Raw genomic sequence first — 20,871 nt, forward strand, 5'->3', positions numbered from 1 at the left:
GGTGCCCCCCAGGACATTGCTGAGCCCCCTGGCTGCCAGGGCACTGCTGACCCAGATCCAACGGGCCATGGACCAGGACCCCCAGCTCCCTTTCCATGGTGCTGCTCTCCAGCCTCCCAGTGCATCCAGGGCTGCCCATCCCAGGTGCAGAATCCAACACTGGCCCTTGTTAAACTTCATACAGCTGGTGATTGCCCAGCTCTAATTTGTTGAGGGCTCTCTGCCCTTGAGGGTGTCACCAGTTCCTCCCACTTTAGCACGTCAGCAAAATTAGTATCTCTTTGAGTCCTGAACCCAGGTTGTTAATGAGATGTTGGAGAGAAATGGGCTGAGGATGGACCCTGTGGGACCCTCTGGTGACTGGACAACACAGAGGGTATTCTAAAGTTTGGGGTTTATCTATTCCTCACAATGCCCCAGAGGGTCCAGTCTCATTTTAGGAGACACCAACTGCTGCCAATTTGGGGAGCCAGGATTAGGCCACCAACACCCATGATGAGCACTGGCTACATGGGGAGCTGGGGCTGGTCAACAAACCCATTCCTGCTTTATTTATTTCTTGCTCTTGCACTGGACCATGTGAACTCTCCAGCTCTAAAAAAATCCAGAAAAGCTACCCGACCCCCAGATGATTGGGACACATTACACAAGCTGCAATGGGACAGAGGGGTTACACAGCTGGAGCCTGCACTCTGCTCAGCCTTCCCTACCACTGGTAGGAAGCTTTCCTTTCCCTGGGATTATTTTTTTTTAAATTATTATTTTCATTCCTAAGTCCTCCATTTTTTTTTTTTTGTAATAAAATATATTTTTATTAAGAGATAATTAGAAGCAGAGCCCAGAAATACACAGACTGCATTAAAATATAAAAGAGCATTTCCAAGGGGCAGGAAGCCCAGCCATTGGCGTTCTATGGACAAATTGAAAAGGATTCAAATTCCCATTTTTTTTCTTTTTTTTTTAAACTTTTTAATTTTTTTTTTGTTATTTTGAAATTTTTTTAAAGAGAAAAAATAATTCAAGAAGGGTGAAAGTTAGCAGAACTCAATTCCTCTTCAGTTTTCCAATGAAAATGGGAAAAAAATCCAGCACATTTAGTGTTAGGAGACAGACAGAGCAAATATGAAGCACCTACAGTTGAAAGCAGAAGATACTTTTTTTTTGTCTTTTTTTTTTTTCTTGCTCCCAGTAATACAATGGCATTAAACGGTGGGAACAGTGGAGGTGGTTTTTTTTGGTTTTTTTTTTTTTTTTTTTCTTTTCTCCATATTAAATGCCTAAACAGATTGCTTATTTTTCCATGTTGTCTTGTAAAATGAAATAACTCTTCAGTTGCAATAGTCCAACATGTAACAGGAGCCAGGTCAACTGTGTGACTTCACCATGCATCCTAGAACTGCAATATTACCATCTTTCCCTCAGCAGAATGATCCTTTTAAGACAATATCACCAGCATAGGATTGCTGCTTTACTCCTGGCAAAACATGCGGATTATAATTCTCTGGAAAAAAAAAAAAAAAAGAAACTCTGCAAACTTCAAGGCGTTTCTCCAGCATTCAAGGGGAAAAAAATCAGGAAAAAAACCAAAAAACAAAAACGAAACCAAACAGGGGAGGTGGAAGGGAAAGAGGAGATGAAGGATGGTGAATCATCCTGATTTCCCTGTGATTAGTGTGTCACTACAGTCACAGAACAAGAAACAGAAACCTTGTCAAGTGGAAATGCCTCTCCAGTGGGTTGCTGTTGCCCATGTAGACGACAGCAGGAACTTTGAAACTGGGCTTGTAATTGAGTCTGTATTCCTTAATCACTTGCATTCACTCTTTAAACAAAAACAAAACAAAACAAAAATGAAAAAAAAAATCTATTCAGTACCGGAGATTAAATAATCACGTGTGTAGTCTCGTTGAAATAAATTTTCAGATTCCTTAAGAAGTCTAATTACTTTCAGTTGCCATTTTTAAATAACTATATATATATTTGTATATATTATCCTGTGATTCTAGTTATGGTTCCTCTGCTGCACTGAAGATTTAGAAGGAGCATAAAGCCTTTTTGTCCCCCACGAACAGCACAAATGCTGCAGAAAGGTTATAACAGGCAGTCTTGTCTTGCTACCTTCATTGATCCGGGCGATCCATGGCTTCATCATAAGTGATTATCCTTTTGGGATCTGGAAAGAAAGCAGAATCGTAAGTTTTGGACAAGCTACTTTCATCAGGCCCTGTGGCTGAAAATAAACATAAGGTACTTGGCTGTTAACAGACTTTTCCTTCAGGTGCCCCCCTCCTGCCAAGCCACCCCAAGGCCAGGTTGGCTCCCCCAGAGCAGAGCCTGCTCCCCACTTACTTTCTTTTACACACACCATATACAGCTCTTCCCTCATAAAATCTCCTCTCAGGTGACTGGTGGGGATACACCAGAATTTAAAACTTATTATTGGATGCGACACCCAACACCAGGAATAGAAAGCAATTTTGTGTACACGTAAGGAAGAGTCATTAAATCTAATTTGACACTGGATTTATTGCTCTTTTAGAGACTCTGCTTCCCTCCAAGCAGCTCACCATCATAGCAAAGCTTATTGTCCTGACTTTCAGTGATCTGAAACAGAGATAAATCCAAACCACAAACCCAGGCATCTCCAGACACAGCGACAGTCCACTCTCATTCCTCCCCCTCCCAACACACAGAGCAATTTGGTTCATTTATTCCTTCCAACATCCTTACCTTGCTTCTGCAAATTCCAAACCGCTTCCATTTCTGTGAAGGCAAAAGGAGATCACTGTTATTATGCAGATTGATGCTGCCATTAGAGACCACTCGAAACACATTTCAATTTTCCAAGTGTGGTGGTTGTGCTGGGGCTTTCAAACAGAGCCAACCTCCTCCCACCCAGCAGCACAGCCCCAGCCCAGCCCACAGGACTACACAAATTTGACATGAATAATCCAGCAATAAAAGGCAAAGGGATACTGTAAGATGGTCTTAAGGGTCAGAGAGCCAAGCTGAGCATCAGAAATGTCATCACCATTCACCAGTCCTACATATCACAATCTAACTTCAGGCTTTACTACTCTGACTCCAATGCTGCTTTGCACATTACAGCCTCAACAAGGAGCCTGGAGAGATGATTTTTACAAGTTGATGCTTAGTGAGTGTGAAATGAGAAGCACTGGACACAGCAAGCAGCATGAGTGTGCTGAGGCACCAGGCAAGGGCTGTGAACATCTCTCCAGAGCTGCTGCCAAATGCACTGTCCAGGAGCAAGGTGTGATGTGCCAAACACCTGGCCTGCAGTTCTTCTCACAGTTTACCTCTACAACACACTTGTAGGCTAAAGAGAAACTCTTCCCAATTCTCCCTGGACATGCACATACTTTTGTTTACCTAAGAAATAACAGCAAAATTAAATGTTCATTTCATTAACACTGAGAAACAGAAGGCTCTTCCCTTTAAAATATCCCCCAAACAAAGATGCATCTTTAGAGAACCATTCAAAATAACTACTTTGAGCTGCTATCACATTGGAATTTTGTGAGCTAGAATATTTTTTAAGATCCTGACTGTACCCTGGGCCCAAGTTCAATAGATAAAATTACAGAAAATGAGTATTAGTTGGAACACAATCTTCCAAGAACCACTTTCAGGTCTCTTTTCTGCGAGAAAGGGTGACAGGACCTTGGCAGGGGCTAGGAAAAGGGAATGGCAAGAGATTATCAGGCAGCAAGGGATGTGCAATAAAGCACAAAATAAGGCAGTAAGTAAACTAACCAGCATAGGAAAGGAAGAAGAAAAAGCCCTACAAAACCCACGGCCTCAGCACGATGTGTGCCAAGTGTCACTTCCATCAATCGCTTCCCTTCTCCAACCCTTCATCTGTCCTTTGTCCCCTACAATCTCCAGCTCCCTGGGGCAGGAAATTGCATGCAAATAAATATTGCCAGCCCTCCTTGCACAATTAAGCCTTTTGTAAGGAAGGCCCCCCGACAAAATTTTACGAGGTCTGTTATTTTTGCTTCAGGATAGTAACAGCACTTTGCACTTCTATTGGGGAGCCCTAAGTGCTTTGGGAATAGTAGCAAGCCTCTAACACCCCAGGGACAGAAGCAGGCTGGCAAGGGACTGCCTTCCTCATCTGCCAGATGCAGATTCCCCTGAAGTAAAATGAACCAGCTACTAAAATTACCTCCCGTGGAGCGAGTTTTCCATTCAGTGCAGTTTGATGCATCATTTCCTAGCAGCTAAAGAACATCTCCCATTTTAACAGCTTTCCCCAAAGGCAGGGGGCAGAAAACTACTCTCAAGTTGTTGGTTCCTGCACACTAGAGCAATGCTTGAGCATGAAATACAAGGCAGAGCTGAAGCACCACCCATCACTATATGCCCATGCACAGAGCATTGTCTTGTCCACTTAATTTGGCTTTAACTGCTCTGGACACCACAAGAATGTGAACTCCATGTATTAAGAATACCTAACAGTAAGACAAACAGATATACAGACAGAGATACTGCTAAGAACACACCAAAAATCTACTAAGTTGACAAAACTCTGAAGGCTGAAAAGGCTTAGGTTTGTTAGACTTTTTTGGAACAATCTCCCTTCTCCTCCTTCAGAAAGGGAGGGTGGTGTAAAGCATCCTGGAAATCCCAGACACCTGGACACACTGGCTGGCAGATGCTCAGCAGGACCAAGCCACAAAACCAAAGACCATCAGCAAACAGTGCAATAACAGCTCTTACTAAATATCACCTGCCATCAGCAGAGCAAGGTCCTCCCCTCCAACTGGCAGCACGGGGACAGGGGACAGCACAGGTTAAGCACACTGACAAAGTGAAACAACTTCACAAGGGAAAAGAAAGTAAGCCTTTGGCTAACTGCAACACAAAACTAAGGAAAAGGGGATTTTTTTCTATCTTAAAATGGAATTGTATTATTTATTCTGCTTTACTTGGTAATACAGTTAAGTTTTCCTGCCAGCTCGGAGGCTGTGAGCACTGTGCCTGACAAAAGGCAGTGACAAATGCATGGCCACTGTCACAGGGTCACTTGGTGACTGATCTGGTGGACAGGCAGCTCAGCAGAGCCACTGCTGCCCAATGCCTGGCTCCAGCCAAGTAGAAGGAAAGACAGCCCCCAAGAACTGGGCATGCAAGAGGCCCCAAGCCTGCTTTCAGCCCTCCCTCTTTGGGCTCAAAGAGCTCTTTTCTTGAGCCTCTTTTCCCTGGATAAAGCTTCCAGAGCGAATTTAAGCAAAGGACTCCTACAGCTGCTCAGCCTGCATGAGAAAAAGGGGTATCCTCACCACCAGCCCAAGTCCAGGCTCTTAGATACTGCCCCAAAACTGCTGCTTTCCAAAGACCTGCCCAACAGGAGCCACCATTCCCAGAACCAGGCATGTGGCTGAGGAAACAGCAAACTTTCTTCTCAAGTGGACTCCAACCCAGCTGGAGGAAATGCCATCAACAAACCCCTTGCACAACTCAGCATCAAAGCCAGCCCTGCTCCAAGCCAGGGGCAGAACTGGGTCACCTCCTGTGCCCCTTCCAACCTCTCGTTTTCCAGGATATTATTTTTTTTACAATTAGCTTTTGGCTTCTCCACAGCCCTTTGGCTCGTGGTTTGCTGAGAAACTGCTTGGGGCAGACAGTCCCAGCCACATCCACCTACACCACTTTTTCTGGGGACTATCACTGAAACAAAGGGTCACTGGAGGAAAGCTTTGATGTCAGGAACAGACTAAGGCACACTCTGGTGAATTGTGTTGGGATTCCTCATAGGTCAATAAACTTTACAGCAGGACTGGTACATAACCTTGGAGGGGAAAGAAGTGTTTCTGTAATAACTTGCTAAGACACGTTTACACACATTTTCCTTTCTAGAGAGGCAGACCCAGCTAACAGAAGTGTCTGCACAATGTCATGCTACTATTTCACTGTCCTTATAAATCCCAAAATTGTCCCTAAAATACAACAGTAAAGAAATAACAAGAAGGGACCATTCTTGTCTGATGCTTGCTGTTTGTATCTGCAGGACAATGATTAAGTATAGGGATTGCCCTGGAAACAAAGCAAAGAATAAGTATTCCATGCTGTGGAGACTCATGGCTGTAACAGCATACACTGTACTCATCCTGACAACTGGAAAGAGCATGGACTGGAAGGAGAATTAAATCAGCTTTTGCCCCACAGCTCAAGCCCCACAAGACCATAACCAACAGAGCGAGCTCTAACCCCTTCCCACCATGGGGGGGGATGGGAAACCAAGGCTTTTTTTTTCCCCCTCTCCTGATGTAAAGGATGAAAATTGCTGAATTCACAGCTCTGCTATTTCTTCTGACCCAGTTCACCATTCCAGCAAATGCCACTCCTGGCTGGCCCACGCTGCCTCGCTCTATTTTCCATGCTGCTCTCCTGCTTCTTCACGCGAGCAGAGATGCTGCTGCAAACAAGATGCTGAGGAGGAAACAAAGCAGCAGCACAGGCAGAAATTCAGGGGCAAGAACAAGGGAAACCCTGCAGTTCCCTCTCCTCCACCCATGTGGTCTTCGCTGCTGTGCAGCTGAGCTGGAGGCCTCAATTATTTGCTTTTTAGCTCAGGACAAGCAAATTACTGAGCTTCCCACCACAAAGCTTGCCATCTAGAGCTCAATGTTAGTGACAGCTTGGCCTGGGAGACTGCAATTGCCTGAACATGACAAAATTTTCCAAAGTGTTGACAATTATTCTGATATGAAGTGCTTCATCCAGCTGTCTTTAAAAGAAGGACTAAAGCAGTAACAAGATGCTGGTTTTGATGCAAGTAAAGATGACATAACACTCAACCTCCGTATCTGAAAGACCAAAATATCTGCAAGAATCAGTTTTACCTCAAAAAGATACAGATTTTGGCAATGCCACACCATTGCAGAAGTTCAATTTCTAACCTAGACAGGGGACAATGACTTGAAATGAGAGCACTACTCCTTCCTGGGCCTTCCAGTCGCCCATGTGAAGCCCATCCCTGTCTCCAAGCACACCCAGAGCAGGCCCACCAGTGCTGAGCTAAATCAGATCTCCCTTGGTAAATCAGATCTGTCACTCGTGAGTGTTTCAAGGCACCATCACAACCTCCAAGCAGCACAGGCTGTCGGTGAAAGCAGCCACATTGAAGGATCATGTTTTACACTCAGGCACATCAGATGATCAAGGGAGTCTTTCTGTCCTTTGAACAGAGGCGGGGAAAAAAGGAAAGAAGCAAGGCATGAAGCAGGGCTACAAGGAAACCAAGAGGAAAAGCTTCCAAGAAGAACAAGAGAGTGCAACATCATCCTTGCCTAAATGTTCCCAGTGCTGTGACTTCTGGAGAAAAGGCAGCCAGGGTACAGGCAAAAGAACAGAAGAATCATCCACCAGAACCTCGCTGTGTCCTGCAGCCACCCAGCCTCGCCAGCACTGGGGACACTGGTGAGCTACAGGAGCACTGTAGCAGAGCCAGTTCTCTCTGGGTGCCACCTCCTCTATCATCTTCCACAGGGAAGCTGTGAAGCAATTACAGTTTATAATGTCCTGTGCAGTTGCTGGGCAAACCACGCACAGGAAAGCCTGGTTTGCTGGAACAAAGCTACTGAGTAAGCTGGAGGCTTTCCCAGAGAAATTTACAGTCCAGGATGAGGATCCACACAACCTGGTCACAATTGCAGGCACAAACAGTGCAAGAAAGAATGCACATTTGTGACATTCAAAGCACTGCAACCACTCACATTACAGCTCATTCTTTTCTGCAGCCCCCAGAGCTTCATCCTTGCCTTAAAACACTGCACATGGAGCTCAGGGTAGGGAACACACCAAGACCCCACAGTGCTTCACACTCACCCCTGTCCTTTTTTCGTTTCTCTTTGTGTTCATAACCCCAAGGGCAGGGCAGATGCAAAGATCAAACTACGGAGACTTTGCTCAGCAGCAAACAGATCAATCTGAGAGGGAGAAGTTCATGTGACTCTCAAACTCAAAACCAAACAGTCTGAGGACCCGACTGCCTGGAATGCCCTAACACCAACCCAGGCAAACCCACACGCTTGCCCGAGCAAAAGAGGAAAAGGCAGCTTGTGAAAAGGAACCGAGTGAAATCGCTCTTTTCCTACTGCAGAGGAACTGGCTGGCTTGGAGTTGGACCTCAGGAAAACAGCCCAAGATAAACGGAGAGCTCAGTGTGGGAATTAACCCCCGCGCCGCTGTCCTGCAAACACAGCCCGCAGCTCTCGTTCTGATGCGGGCTCTGCTGCAGGACCTTGGCCATGAAGAGAGGACAGGAGACACAGTCACTCCAAACATCCCTTAACCCAACTCATCCCAAGGATGAAATGCAACACCCACCACCATTATGGTAGTACTAAGAGCTGGACTGATTTCTCGCTTTGTAAAGCAGCAATAGCTTTTGAACACTGAACAGGAGAAAGACAAGCCCAAGGTGTTTGGAGCACCTCATCACTGCATTAATGACAAAGCTGATTAGAAAGAGCCATCATCTTTTACCCCTAAGTAACATCCTGAAGATGGCACATACATAACGTGAAAAAGAAATAAGCAGAGATGAGTGCTGGGGCAGGACCGGGTATCCCCAGGCTATCACGAGGGTGTTTGCTCAGGATGCTGAAAGCAAGGCCATTCACATGCAGAAGAAGAGCAGAGAACAGTATTTTAACGGGTGCTTTAAGTGGCCATTCTTGCCAACAAATGTAATTAACTCCTGTGTTTAGAAGAGCTCAAGGCAGCCAGGCTTTGAAGTTAACACCTCCTCGAGAGGACATGGGATGGGAGTGTTCTTTATTTTCCTGTTGTTTCTATTGTTTCACTGAGGTCTGCCTTTCACAGCAAGTGAGAATGGGAGAGCTGATGATCCTTGCTGGCAGCACAATTGCTTCTCCACAAGTACAGGCTGACAACAGAGAGGCAAACAGAAGTCTAGGGAATATTTGCAAAATTAAGAAAAATATCACCGAGGGTTTTCTTCCATGTTATGTTTTCTGATGGGAAGCTGGGATTTAAGCAGCAAGAAGACAAAAAATGAGTCTAGAAAGCCTGTTTTAATGCTGGAATAAACTGAGCAGAAGGGAGAGGACCCAGATAAAATCAACTGATGAACACTGTTCTCAAGAATACTAGAGCTTGAAATGTTAACATCTTGAGAGGGAGATGACCTGGAAAAAATATTTGGAGTTATTATTTTTAAATGACTGGACTTGTTATTATTACAGGAAGGCATTCGAGTTTATGCCATACAGAGTTTGTGAAGTGGTAATTCAAGAACTTTGCAGTGGGTGAAAACAGCAAATTTGCCAAAGCCAAGTAAGCCACCCTCTGCAGAGGGGAGCAAGACATTGTCCCCATATGCACGTGGAATACTAAAGGAAAAAGGATGATCACATTGTTCCCTTCAGGCTAGAGGGGCACAGGGAGAGGGAAGGGGGTCAAAATAAGGAACTGCCCTAGTGCTGGTCAAGAGTGAGTAAATAACACTGTGACAAAAGGGAACACACAACCAGGCCCCTGCTAACACTGAGCCAGCACCAAAAGCCAAAAACTGCCTCAAGTCCTCAGAGCTTCTGGGGCTGAGGCTAAAGCAGAAAGCAAGCCGTGCCACAGGCTTCCTTCTCTTCGTTCCCATTTTAAAGAGTCTGTGTCGTGTTTGAGTCATTTCAATCTCAAGAAAAAAAAAAAAAAAAAAACACAGGAAAAAAAGGGAGCTGGACTACAAAGGACTCCATGAAAGCAACAAAATCATCTGAAAGATGTGGCCTACAAAGACAAGGAGAGAATTCAATCTGCAGCTCACAGAGGAGCTGATAAGAAAAGATTGGTCTTGCTGTTGCCATAATACTCAAGGGCAGGAAAAAGTGTGTGTGGGGCACACTTAAAAAATAAATCACACCTACAGTTGTAGGAATAATTTTTTCTTCCTTCAAAGCCATGATTTCACGGTCTGATCTGCCCAGGGGAGAAGCTGCAACACTTTGGTGGCAGAGGTGTGAGTACAGACTATGAAGTCTTCACAGCGATAGAATATCACCTGGTACAGCTGGAACAGAGCAGCTGAACCTACACATTTAACTCCTTCCAATGCCAGTGGCTCACGAGGACCTGCTAAGTATCATCTCTCTTAACATCACTCATGCTTGTCCACGGGAACAGGGAAACAAATACCTCTTAACATTAATTAAACAACCCTTTGAGTAACTTCCCCAGACCGTTATTGCCATGGGAGGATATGCAAGCAAAGAAAAGGGTCATTTTAAAAGCAATTAGAATTGCTGGAAGGAACATACCATGTTAGAATATTGCACTACTAAAAATAAAATAAAAAAAAAAAAAAAAGAGAACGCCCTTAGGCAGCAAGTTAAGCCATTACCTTTAGTGTGATATAGAATAGCAGCCCTCAGGTCAAAAGAACCCCAGCTATCTTTCCTTTCTAGGCCTCTCTGGTACCTCTGTTCTTTGGCGGAGGCTAGCAAATTGTTCGTAGGAGAGGCCAGAGGATTCTCTACTTCATAGTCTTTTGAAAGAAACACTAAAGCACCTTGGCTACCGGTGTCTGCCTTTTGTAGGTCACCTGTGTGATGCGACTCCAAAGCTAAGACACCGCCCTCAACAGCAGTCCCAGGCTTAAGAACAGCACTAAGAATTTGAGGGCTAGTCCGTTTATCCAGCTCATAAGCCTTAGGAAACACAGGTTGTTCAGTTCCTGAGGGAATGATTTCAGCACACTGTGAAACCAAAGTGGCAGGATATTCCCCTTGAAATGTCACTTCCATTAACTGATTATCCGCAGATTTCCCCACAACGGTTTCAGGTCCAGCACTGGGCTCGTTTATGAAAGACAAGCCCCACTGATTCTGGAAGATATCCCCCAGGTTCTGCTGATTCGTCTGGGAAGGGAAATCGACTTGCGCTGTCCCCAGGAGCACAGTTTGCATATTTGAAGGGTAGATAAAAAGGCCAGATTTCTTTTGTTCGAGGGCTGTCGAAGCTGTACTCATGTCCTGGGGTACTGACTCGGAGGAGGAGGTCGATGGGACAGTACTAGCAGCAGTGGAGAGCAGTGGCTGGGCCCCTGGGGAATACACACTTCCATCGGTCCCCGCGAGGATCGGCCCGTTCGAGAAGCTGGCAGAAGTGACAGATTTCATAGCAGACATGGGGACTTGGGACAGCCGACTTGATGTTTGGGCCTGAGTTTCCCCAGCAGATGATGAAGACGATGAGGATGATGTGGATGACGTGGATGGGGTCTGAGCTGCTTTGTTGAGGTTTTCTTTAACTTTACTTGCATAACTAATTTTGGGAACAATTTTAGCACTGCTATTGTCCACTGGAAAAACTGGGGGTGGTTTAAATAAGGTCCATGAATCCTCTTTAGATGTAGCCGACGATGCATGCTTCCCTTTGGGCCGGTCATCAAACTTCTTGCTGCTAATCCCAGGTTTGGCATCAGAGTTTTTCCTCGGTACATCCCCGAGCCCAGGCTTTCCTCGGCCTGCTCCACCAGCCCCAGCCTCATATTTCCAAACAGGCTTCGTATTTTCAATTCGGTTCCCCTTTTGTTCACTATAATCAGGCTTGAAACTCTCAAGTTCCTGTTTCAAGGCTGGTGCGCTGACCTCCTGCTGCATTATTTTGTCCTGTACTAGATTCAAGTTCTCACAACCCTTGGCACTGTTGCGCCTGCCTTTCCGTTTTTTAGGTGTAGTATATCCACTCTCGGAGCCACTACCATCGTTATCGGCCCCTTTGCCTACGTAGCCATTTGTGATGTAGCTGGAATTATTGGTTACCACGCCGTTTGGAATAGACACTCCCTCTGGCTTGTCCGAGGTCTGGTTTTCTCTGTGTTTGTTTTCATAGGACTTTTCATTCTTTTTGTCCATGCTATTTTTCTGAATGAAGTTCTTGGTTTTGATTCCAGCTTTCCCCAAAGCACTGGCCTTCACAGTCTGCTTTGGGGTGACATTAGAATCTACAAGCTGCTGGCTGCCATTGGGTACCCTGGATCCTGGGGCGGTGGCTTCATCAGAGCACAGGCCCTTTAGTGACACTTCTCGTTCTCCTGCGTTACCATTTAGCTCTCCGTAGCCTAGAGGGAAGCCAAAAACAGCAAAAGGCAAGAATTAGAATGTGAAATGTTAGACTTGTCATTGCAGAAAGCTGTAGTCAGCCCCAAACATATCCAGTTTCCTCACGCAGACATTTTAAAATAGGAAAATATCTAGTCTCTGAGGTAAAGCTGCATAAATTTATTTGCTGGAACCCACAGCAAGAAGGGTTAAAAAAGAAGGACCAGCCATGACTGATTCTCGCATAACTGAGTGACATACAGATAACATAACAAAGCAAAAGAAAATACAGATACTATGCCAGAAAAATATACTGTACTGAAAATCACTGGCAAGCTGGAGAGTTATTTCATCAGCTACTATTTCCAGGTCAGAGAGAGGAAAAAATTAATTCCCAGGATGCTTCAAGACAGCGGGATCCACTGCCTTTCTGACAAGATCTGTGGAGGTTCAGGATACACACTGTGAACAAGGGACAACTCCTACCATCTCCATCACCTCCTGGGCCCACGACACCAGCAGTCCTCCTTCCCACCCTCCTCCCAAATGCCATCTCAGTCAAGGGATGGGAAAAAAAAAACAAGCACAGTATTTGCAAAAGGACCCGTGCAAGTTCAGCTGGAAGATGGAGGAAAGAAAATGTGGCCACATCTCCTCCCTGCATTTTAAGATAGCGACCAGCACCTCCCTACACATGTTCCTTGGCACTGAAAAGTGACAGAAGTAAGAAATGCATCCCTGCAAGTGCCCTTCTGCTGCCACCACCAATGGATCTCTTGGCCACTGAAAAAACTTGTATTTCAGAGTCCCCAGGAGAGCTGGTATGAGCCTGAGACCCAAGAAATATAGCACCTGCTGAGGGCTCCAACTCACAAAGCCATGAGATTGTGCTGCAGACTGAGCTTTACTCTTCCCTTCTGAAGTTCACTTCCAGGCCTCATGGTTCTGGAGAGTGCAATTCAAGCAGAGCTGGAAGCCCAGGACAGTCCACACTGAACCACCCCAACTTCCTCTTTGCTTTCTCCTTTTCAAGCATCTCTGGCCAGAGGCCTGCTGCTTTCGAGGACCCTGGCTAAAACCCCAAGGGAAGCCCTGGAGCCCCAGTGGGACACAGGGAGAGCACACCGTGCCCTGCTCGACAAATACACTCCAGCTGCAGAGGGATTCCTCCTGCACCCGCCGCTCCTCTGACTCATTCCTCCTTCCGAGGCTGGAAAGCCTCACATCCACATCCCCCACAACCACTGACCCACCTAAGGCTCCATCTGCAGCCACGGTGGCACCGAGTCAGCACAGAGAGGGAGTCCCTCAACAACTGGAGCGGGCAAAACTCCAGCTTGGAAGAAGAATGTTTTTGTTGTTTGCTGATGTTGTTGAAATTAACTGCTGTAACTAAAAATCGTTGTTACCCTCACATCCTGGAGCCTCAGATGTCTGGCAGATGTAACAGCTCAAGTTCTGTGCAAGTCGGGAACACAAGAATCCTTGTAGGAATCTTTACAGAAATTCCACAACTGAGTTTGCCGAGGGGGATCAAAAAGGATTTTACTACATGCAAGTATCTGTAACCACCACAACTTCCACTATAACTTTCAAATATGTTGTTAAGAAAATTAACTGCAAATACTTCGCCCCAGAGAGAACTAGAACGGCGGGATCCTCTAAAAAATTAGTATTTCAGAATAGCATGAAGAGGAAGCCCTCTCAAGAACAGTGTTACAGCTGACCTTGTATGACTCAAGACTTCTGACACCACTTGTTAATGAAACAAAACAATAAAGAGTGGTCATAAGACCACTGCAGATGAGGAGTGAAAGAATAAAATGAAGAACAAAATCCATTTCACTAAGTCAGTGTGTCAGCAGTTTCTAGTTCCAATTCTCAAGCATTCACAGCTCAGCTGCCTGAGTTTTCTCCAAATCAACATTTGGCACAGCTGGCCTTGGCCTGGACACGGAGGTGCAGCAACCAAAATTCAGGGGAGAGGAAAAAATCCAGGATGGTAAGAAGAACAGGTGAAGAGGATCTGGCAAGCTCACAAACCGTTTCAGAGCTGGAAAGGGAGGGGTGCCAGCCTAGGCACATATTAAAACCCTGGGCACGCTGCAAACAGTGAAATGACTTCTCAACTTATTTTTGCTCGGTAACTTATTTTGGCGTGTGCCCCATCAGGTCCCTCCCTGCCTGCCCAGGCTGCACATGGGGCACTGCTGACCCCGCTCCGCTGCTACCAGGCCCCCTCCCACCTCCCGCCTCGTTATGTAAAAGAAAAATTCAAGGGAAATAAAAAAAAAAAAAATTGTACGCGGCACTCCGGCCGGCTGGTGGCCACGCACTCGCCTTGACCCCGCACAAACCCCCCCAGAGGGACTGCTGGAGCCGGGGAGCCCGCAGGAACGCGGCGGGGGCTCGGCCCTGCCAGGGACCGGCTCCCCCCGCGCCGCTAACCGGACACCGCCTCTGCGGCGGCCCGGCACGGCCCGGGGGCCGCAGCCCCGGCCCGGCGGGGAGGAGGCGGCCGAGCGCCCGGGCCGGGCAGGGCCGCGCCGCCTCCCGCCGGCGGCGCCGGGCCGGGCCGCGCCGCCGGCTCTGACGGATCGATCCCGGCGCTCCCCCATCGCCCGGCCGCCCCCGCGGCCCCGGGCCCGGCCGGCGGCGGCGGCGCGGCCCGGCCCCACGTGCCGGCGGGCGGCGGTGCCGGCGGGCCCGCGGCTCCGCAGCCCCAACATGGCGGACAGGAAGCGGCCCCAGCGCGGCGGAGAAGCTTCGAGCCGGGCCGGGGGAGGCGGCGGCGGAGGAGGAGGAGGAGAGGGGGCCCCCGCCGCCGCCCCGCGAAGGTCACGGGCCCCGTCCCGCTGCCCGCTCCAACCTGGTCTCCGCTTCGGCGCCTCCGTGTGCTGCGGGCCGCCGTGCTTGTGCTCGTGGCGGAGCGGCGGCTTAGGCTGGGCTCGGCCGTCGGGCGGCGGCAGGTAGGCGCTCTGCGGGTGGTGGTGGTGGTGCCCGTAGTAGTAATAGTGGTGGTGGTGATGGTGGTGGTGGGGCTGCTCCTCCATGGGGGGCGGCTGGCGGGGCCGGGCCGGGCTGGGCGCTCGCTGCTGGGCCGTGCGGCTCCGGCGCGGGGACGCGGCTGGCGCGGGGGAGGCGGCGGACTGGCAGCGCCCGCCCTGCAATCAGCGAGCGGCGCCGCCGCGCCCGCCCCCCGCCCCGCCCCGCCGCACCGCGGCCGGGGGAGAGCCGGCCCGGCCAGCGCGGGCCCGCCCGGCCGCCCCCTCCCCGGGCCGGCGGCAGGTGAGGCTGCCGGGGGCGGGCGCGCTTCGCCCCCTCCCCGTGCTAGCGCGGCGGAGCCAGAGTGAGCGGCCGCGGCGGGGTCGCCGCCGTCCCCGGTCCTCGCCGTTGGAGCGGAGGGGAGCGGCGTGCGGCCCCGGGGGGGTTTCACCGCAGGGTCACCGGCAGGACGGCGGCCCGGGATGCCGCCAAGCCGCGTTTTGCCGTCATGAAGCGGGTGAACCCCCCACCCGGGGCAGGCGGAGAGGGCTGGAACAGCCCCAGCGGAGGGGAGCTGGGCAGGGATGTGAACACCGTGAGCAGCCGGGCTCCCAGCAGCAGCCGCGGGAAGCGCGGAGCCCGGCAGCAGCAGCGCCCCGAATCGCTGCCGGGCCGAGCTGCAGCGCTCCCGCGGCAGCCGGAGCTCACCCGGCTCCAGGGCTCCACCCGCAGCCAAGCGGGCGGACCCGCCGCTCCCCGCACGGACCCACCACCGGCCGTGCCCAGCACCCGGCCAGCCCGAGAAAGGTGGGCTCAACAAATGCGCCTGTCCAGCTCCGAGGGAAGCACCGGAGATTTAACTGATGCTTAACAAAAATCAAAGGTTGATGGGGAAGCCCGAGAGTGTAAGGAGGAGAACTCTTGAAACTTGACAGAATTTGCAACAGATTTCATACCATTTCAATCTCTGATTATCCTCACTTGAGCATGTTCGGCAGGGGGTGATGACAGCTAAATGACCTGAACTCCCACCTCTGCTCCAGCCAGCCTCCACTGCAGGGAGAGCAAGACATTCAAATGCTGTTCCCGGATTCCTCCTCAACACCAAGGCCCAATTCTCCAGATACCACTGAGACAAAGGGGTTTGGGTTGTATGGATCAGTGAGGAACTGAGACAGGAGTTAATTAGGAATGTAGGAAAAGGGCAGAGGGAATGGAGAGACCCACAACTGACACGGGCTGGAGACAGAGGCGGAGTCCTGCTCCAAGTTATTTGCTACTCTGGTGTGATTAATGGCCCCCAAATAGTCCCAATAGTGTGCACTGCAGCAAACAGGGAGGAAAAGTGACAAAATAAAATGTGTTCATGTAATTAAAGACTGTCACAATTAATGTGTGTAATATAAATGGGCTCCACAAATAGTCCTGAAAATAGTATGGACTCGCTTCTCAAGTCTTTTCCTTGCAGCTTAATGCTCTGTTCTATTTTTTCACTATTCTAATGAGCAAAATTAATAAAGTTCATGTGTCTAGAAAAGCCCTGTCAGACTTTGGCACTGTACAAGAGCCCTCGTCTGGAGATTTTACAGTTCCCAAGCCTTATTTTAAGAGAACACAGTTGAAAGTTTATGCCTCAAACAGAACTTCCCACTTCACGCTCCTCTTTACTACATAGGAGGTAAAGCTTTTCCTTACCAGAAATACCAACTTCAACATTAATACAGAGGGTTTTTTCAAGATTTGAGGTGCCTGAAATATCACAAGCTCTCTGCCAAATCATTCCTGCAGTTTACATTTCTTTCAGCACAATGCAAAGCCATTTAAAACTGATGAAACTATTTAAGCAAGCAATGATGAACTTTGGGCTTTACTCAAACAATAACGGTCCTGGTCCTTTCAAACGCTGACTCATTCAGTGACCTCAGAGTGCTTAAGAGACAAGTCTTAAAATGAGGAGTCAGGCTTTAATCACAGATGACATTTTATTGGTGGCTTGGAAGAATTTATTTTTAATATAGGGAGCTGGCTTGAAGATTTAAACTTCAAAAGACTCTGAGGAAAGCAAACAATTATGGACAAATCATCTCCACACACACAGACCAGAAATCTGAATACAGAGGAAGGTGGGCTGTCTCTTTGTGAAAGACAAAGCTACTATGTCACTGCTTAGAAGTATCATGTTATCAGTATTATATTATCTAAAGCTTGCAGAAGAGAGAAAAATAATCCAAAATAATACAGCCTGGGGTTCATCACCTGGCACCCCAACATGGTGTGTCCACACACAGTGGGCCTGCCCCACTTCCACTGATTCCACAAGGATGCATTTTAAAGGTAAGAGCAGTTCCAGCAGGCAGTGTTGCCCTGTGGCCATGCTGGGACACATCCCCTCCAGAAGCAGTAGTTTCTGTTAATCCCAGTGTTTGCCCATTGTTGCACCAGTTGTAATGTGTATTAATATTCAACAGTTCTTCAGGATGTGTTCTCTGGAAAGGGAAGCTGGAGATTTCCGTGTCTGCTCATTTGCAGCAGTTTTCCTTCTTACTGCTCTTTGGCAAGCCAGCAAAGAGGCAATTTTCCTTGGAATTCCACACCCAGTGCCAAGTATTCCCACATCCAGGCACAAAGCTGGGCACAGCCAGTATAATTTCTAACTCAGTAATTTATTCAAAGCTCTGTTTTATGAAGCTTTGAAGTGGATGGCTTTGCAGAGAACCTGCCATTTAAAGCTGGAAAATTAAGGCAGCAAGGAATGAATCAACTGCTACAAGAATCATGAGAAAGTTTTCCTGCAGAGTCTGACCCGGGATAAATTTTGTGTTCATATTAAAATGCAGTTAAACTGAGAAGCTATTGAAGTTATTTTTTCAAGAACAATTTATTTCCTTTCAAAGGCAAACCTCTTTTAAAAACTACATTTAGTTCCCATTAATTATTTTCAGGTAAATTAGAACTGAAATTATAAAATTAATCCATGAAAAAAATAAAATGCTTGCTTTGTAGTATTTCATGTGTCTGTCTCCTGTTTAAAACTCAGAATTGGGAAACACCAAAATTACCATATTTATAGATATTGGGATGGGCTCTTACACAAAGTATGTGTGGCATTTATTTACATTTTTTGCCACAGTGTTTTCATTTATAGCAGGGGTTCAGACTTGCAAAATTCTCCATATTCCAACACATCCAACTTAAAGCACTCCAGCAGACCTTTAGTTCCAAGCAGGATTACAACCACACTGTTTAAAACCTTGCCACGTTTGGCTGCTGGCAAATAATGTGTTTCAGTACAAGGCAGTTGGGATTTACCAGTTGATATTCAAGTGTTGGAATCTCAGAATTAGTTCTCAGAAGCAGTTTAGTCAAGATGGATGACAGGGTAGGAGAGCTGCTCACAGCCTGACCACAGCTATTCTCACAGAGCTGCTGCAGTTACATTCAGGTAAGGAGGAGCTTCTCCTTGACTCCATTTTTGTACTCTGCTGTGTACATTATTTATAGGTACAAAGCTGGTCTCTTTAAAGACTTCTCTCTCTAGAGGCAGCTGGATAGTAGGCATTGGGTTAGAGGTCTTAAAAAGCAGCAAAACCCAAAAAATTATAAAAGGATTTAACCTCCTAGCTGAATTGTAAAAATTGTAAAAAATTCACATTTTACTCATCCTTCCCTTCCTTAGCAATTTAAGCATTTCCACCTCAGCACATGCTGAATTATGATTTTTTTCCTAAAAGCTTAGTTTCCAAATGTCATAAGCACACTATGCTAATCCTTCATTCACTCTCCAGAAAATTAAGGCAATCCAGCACCAAAAATAACCATAGGGTATAGTTTTGTGAGGCAGCAAAACTGACGTAATGGCTGCTCCCAAAAGGGAAGGTCATCTCTCCCTGCCCTGCCCTCACAGCAACGCTGCTGCTTCTCAGAGCCCATTTGAGAAATTAAACTAAAAAGTAATTCTTCAGATGGAAAAGTGCACATTTTTATTCTGGTTAAGCTTCCTAAACTGTTTCACAGAGGAGCCAGACAAATTTTAACACCCTGAAGAATGGGCTGTCACTACAGCAGCTCAGGAGTTGCCTTCCACAGCCAGCCTGGCTGCAGGGATGACCTTCTGGGAATTGGGCAGCGGGGACACAGCTGGGGTTGCAGCCACTTAAGCCATCTAATTTTATTTTGCTCGTATTTGTGAGTCAATCCCCTTGAGTGGCCAAAGAAGGATGGCGTGACCATCCTTCAAAGTGTTTTGAGCAAGCTGTAACAGAATGGCTGTAACCAGTGGGACTTCTGGTGGGTTCATCCATTGTTTAACAAGACTCAATCCAAGGATCATCCCTGTTGTAAAAACACTGAAGTGTTCACACAGGCATGAGTAACATCTGCTGCCCATATCTGCATGCAAAATTGTTTACTAGAGTGCAACAGTATAAACTGGAGACAGCTTCTTGGACACATACAAGAAGCAGAATGGGAAGCAGGCTAGCAGGCTGGCCTCAGCCACAACTCTTATCATTACTTCTCTGGGATTTCAGAGAATCCTGGCTCTCAGACAATTCTGGATCTCCTCCTGCTTCCTAGGATCATCACAGGGACCACAGAGAAATCCAGACAAATACCTACCAAGGTGCTCTTGCACAAACTCCCCTGCTGTTAGAACCTGAGGCACAGGCAGTCCAGCCTGACTTACACAGGGAATTGTATCGGTCACTGCTTGCAGTGGACTTTGACCTCTGGAAGACAAATGAAAAAAAGCTCAATCCACAAATCCCAAGCACTTTTTATCTTGTTATACAACACAACAGTCACAAGGCTGCTAGTCACATTTCATTCTCATTCCATTTGGACACCAAACAGTTATTTTGAAACAGGAAATTAAAAAAAAATAGTTTTTAAATGTGGGTTGGCTATGTCTGCATTTGGTATATGGGGACTCCTCTGCTTGTGTTTGCACCCAGGATCTCCAATTTAACAATGCTCAGCACTGACAGAACACCAGATCTGGAGCAGTTATTGTTTGAGTTATTACTGTGACTGCTGCTTCATTATGTGACACAGGGTAATGATGGTTGACTACAAGATTAGGGATTGGGAAGAGCCCTTGTCTGAAGGAAATTTAAAGACTGGGACCATTCACCTCAGAGGGAGTGAATCAGAAAGAACACAGTGAAGGTATTGCAGAATGCATAGCTTAGAGATAGCAGCTGGAGAACTTTTGTTCACCTTATCTCAAAACATAGGAATGCAGGAACATGAAGGGGGAAAAAAGGTAAATTAAAAGATAAGCAACAACCTTTTAATGTTTTGCATAAAATATATATCAGGATTCACTGATAAGCTACATTGTGAAGAGCAAAGTATTATTAGTTTTCCAATGAATGGGCATAATTCAGCTAAAAGTAAATATTTGACATCTAAAATAGAGATTTTGTTAGGATTACTATTCTTTGGAGCACAAGTGAGCTTATACCTCTTGGGATTTAAGAGGCTATTTCTGCAGATATCCAGGGCCTGGGGAACTCAAATAGAAGCAGGGTGAAGAACTTACTTTTGAAAACCCATCTCCTCTGGAGAACTCATGGTCTGAGTACATATGAGACAGCTGATAGCTCTAGTTGGGGAGGAAAACAGACTGGCTGGCAGGGCAAGCAATGGGCACTGTGCAGCAGATGCCTGTTAAAATCCAGATTCCACAGAGGAGTTCCTGCATGCTCAGCTTACTGGATCTGTGTTCTATTTTACACAATACAGGTATTTTTGTTACTAAGTGAGGACACTGCAGGAGTCAAAGGCTAACCCTTGC

The 20,871-nt window shown here is 47.1% G+C and overlaps 1 protein-coding gene across 2 annotated transcripts; it reads right to left on the reverse strand.

Annotated features, from left to right (window-relative positions):
- Positions 1-824: 824 nt before the first annotated feature.
- NUFIP2 (nuclear FMR1 interacting protein 2) lies at positions 825-15,219 on the reverse strand. 2 transcript variants are annotated; one of them, XM_021550949.3, is made up of 5 exons: positions 14,959-15,219; positions 10,388-12,109; positions 2,731-2,763; positions 2,119-2,173; positions 825-1,501 (listed from the first exon to the last, which is right to left on the reverse strand). In XM_021550949.3, exons 1-4 carry the CDS (start codon positions 15,140-15,142, stop codon positions 2,121-2,123), a joined length of 1,992 nt encoding a protein of 663 aa, XP_021406624.1. In that variant the 5' UTR covers positions 15,143-15,219; the 3' UTR covers positions 825-1,501; positions 2,119-2,120. The 2 variants fall into 2 exon arrangements, with proteins under 2 accessions (XP_021406624.1, XP_021406625.1); XM_021550950.2 differs by lacking the exon at positions 825-1,501 and adding an exon at positions 1,508-1,822.
- Positions 15,220-20,871: the final 5,652 nt, after the last annotated feature.

This window comes from Lonchura striata, chromosome 20 (genome assembly GCF_046129695.1).
Source record: "Lonchura striata isolate bLonStr1 chromosome 20, bLonStr1.mat, whole genome shotgun sequence".
In the NCBI taxonomy this organism is placed as follows: Eukaryota; Metazoa; Chordata; class Aves; order Passeriformes; family Estrildidae; genus Lonchura; species Lonchura striata.

Bases quoted from the DNA above. Each gene is read 5' to 3' on its own strand.
- NUFIP2 (XM_021550949.3), bottom strand. From the start codon at position 15,142: ATGGAGGAGCAGCCCCACCACCACCATCACCACCACCACTATTACTAC. The intron at 12,110-14,958 runs GTTGGAGCGGGC...GCTTCCCTCTAG, and splicing joins GGCGCCGAAGCGGAGACCAG to GCTACGGAGAGCTAAATGGT. The intron at 2,174-2,730 runs GTAAGGATGTTG...CTTTCTTTCCAG, and splicing joins TTGGAATTTGCAGAAGCAAG to ATCCCAAAAGGATAATCACT.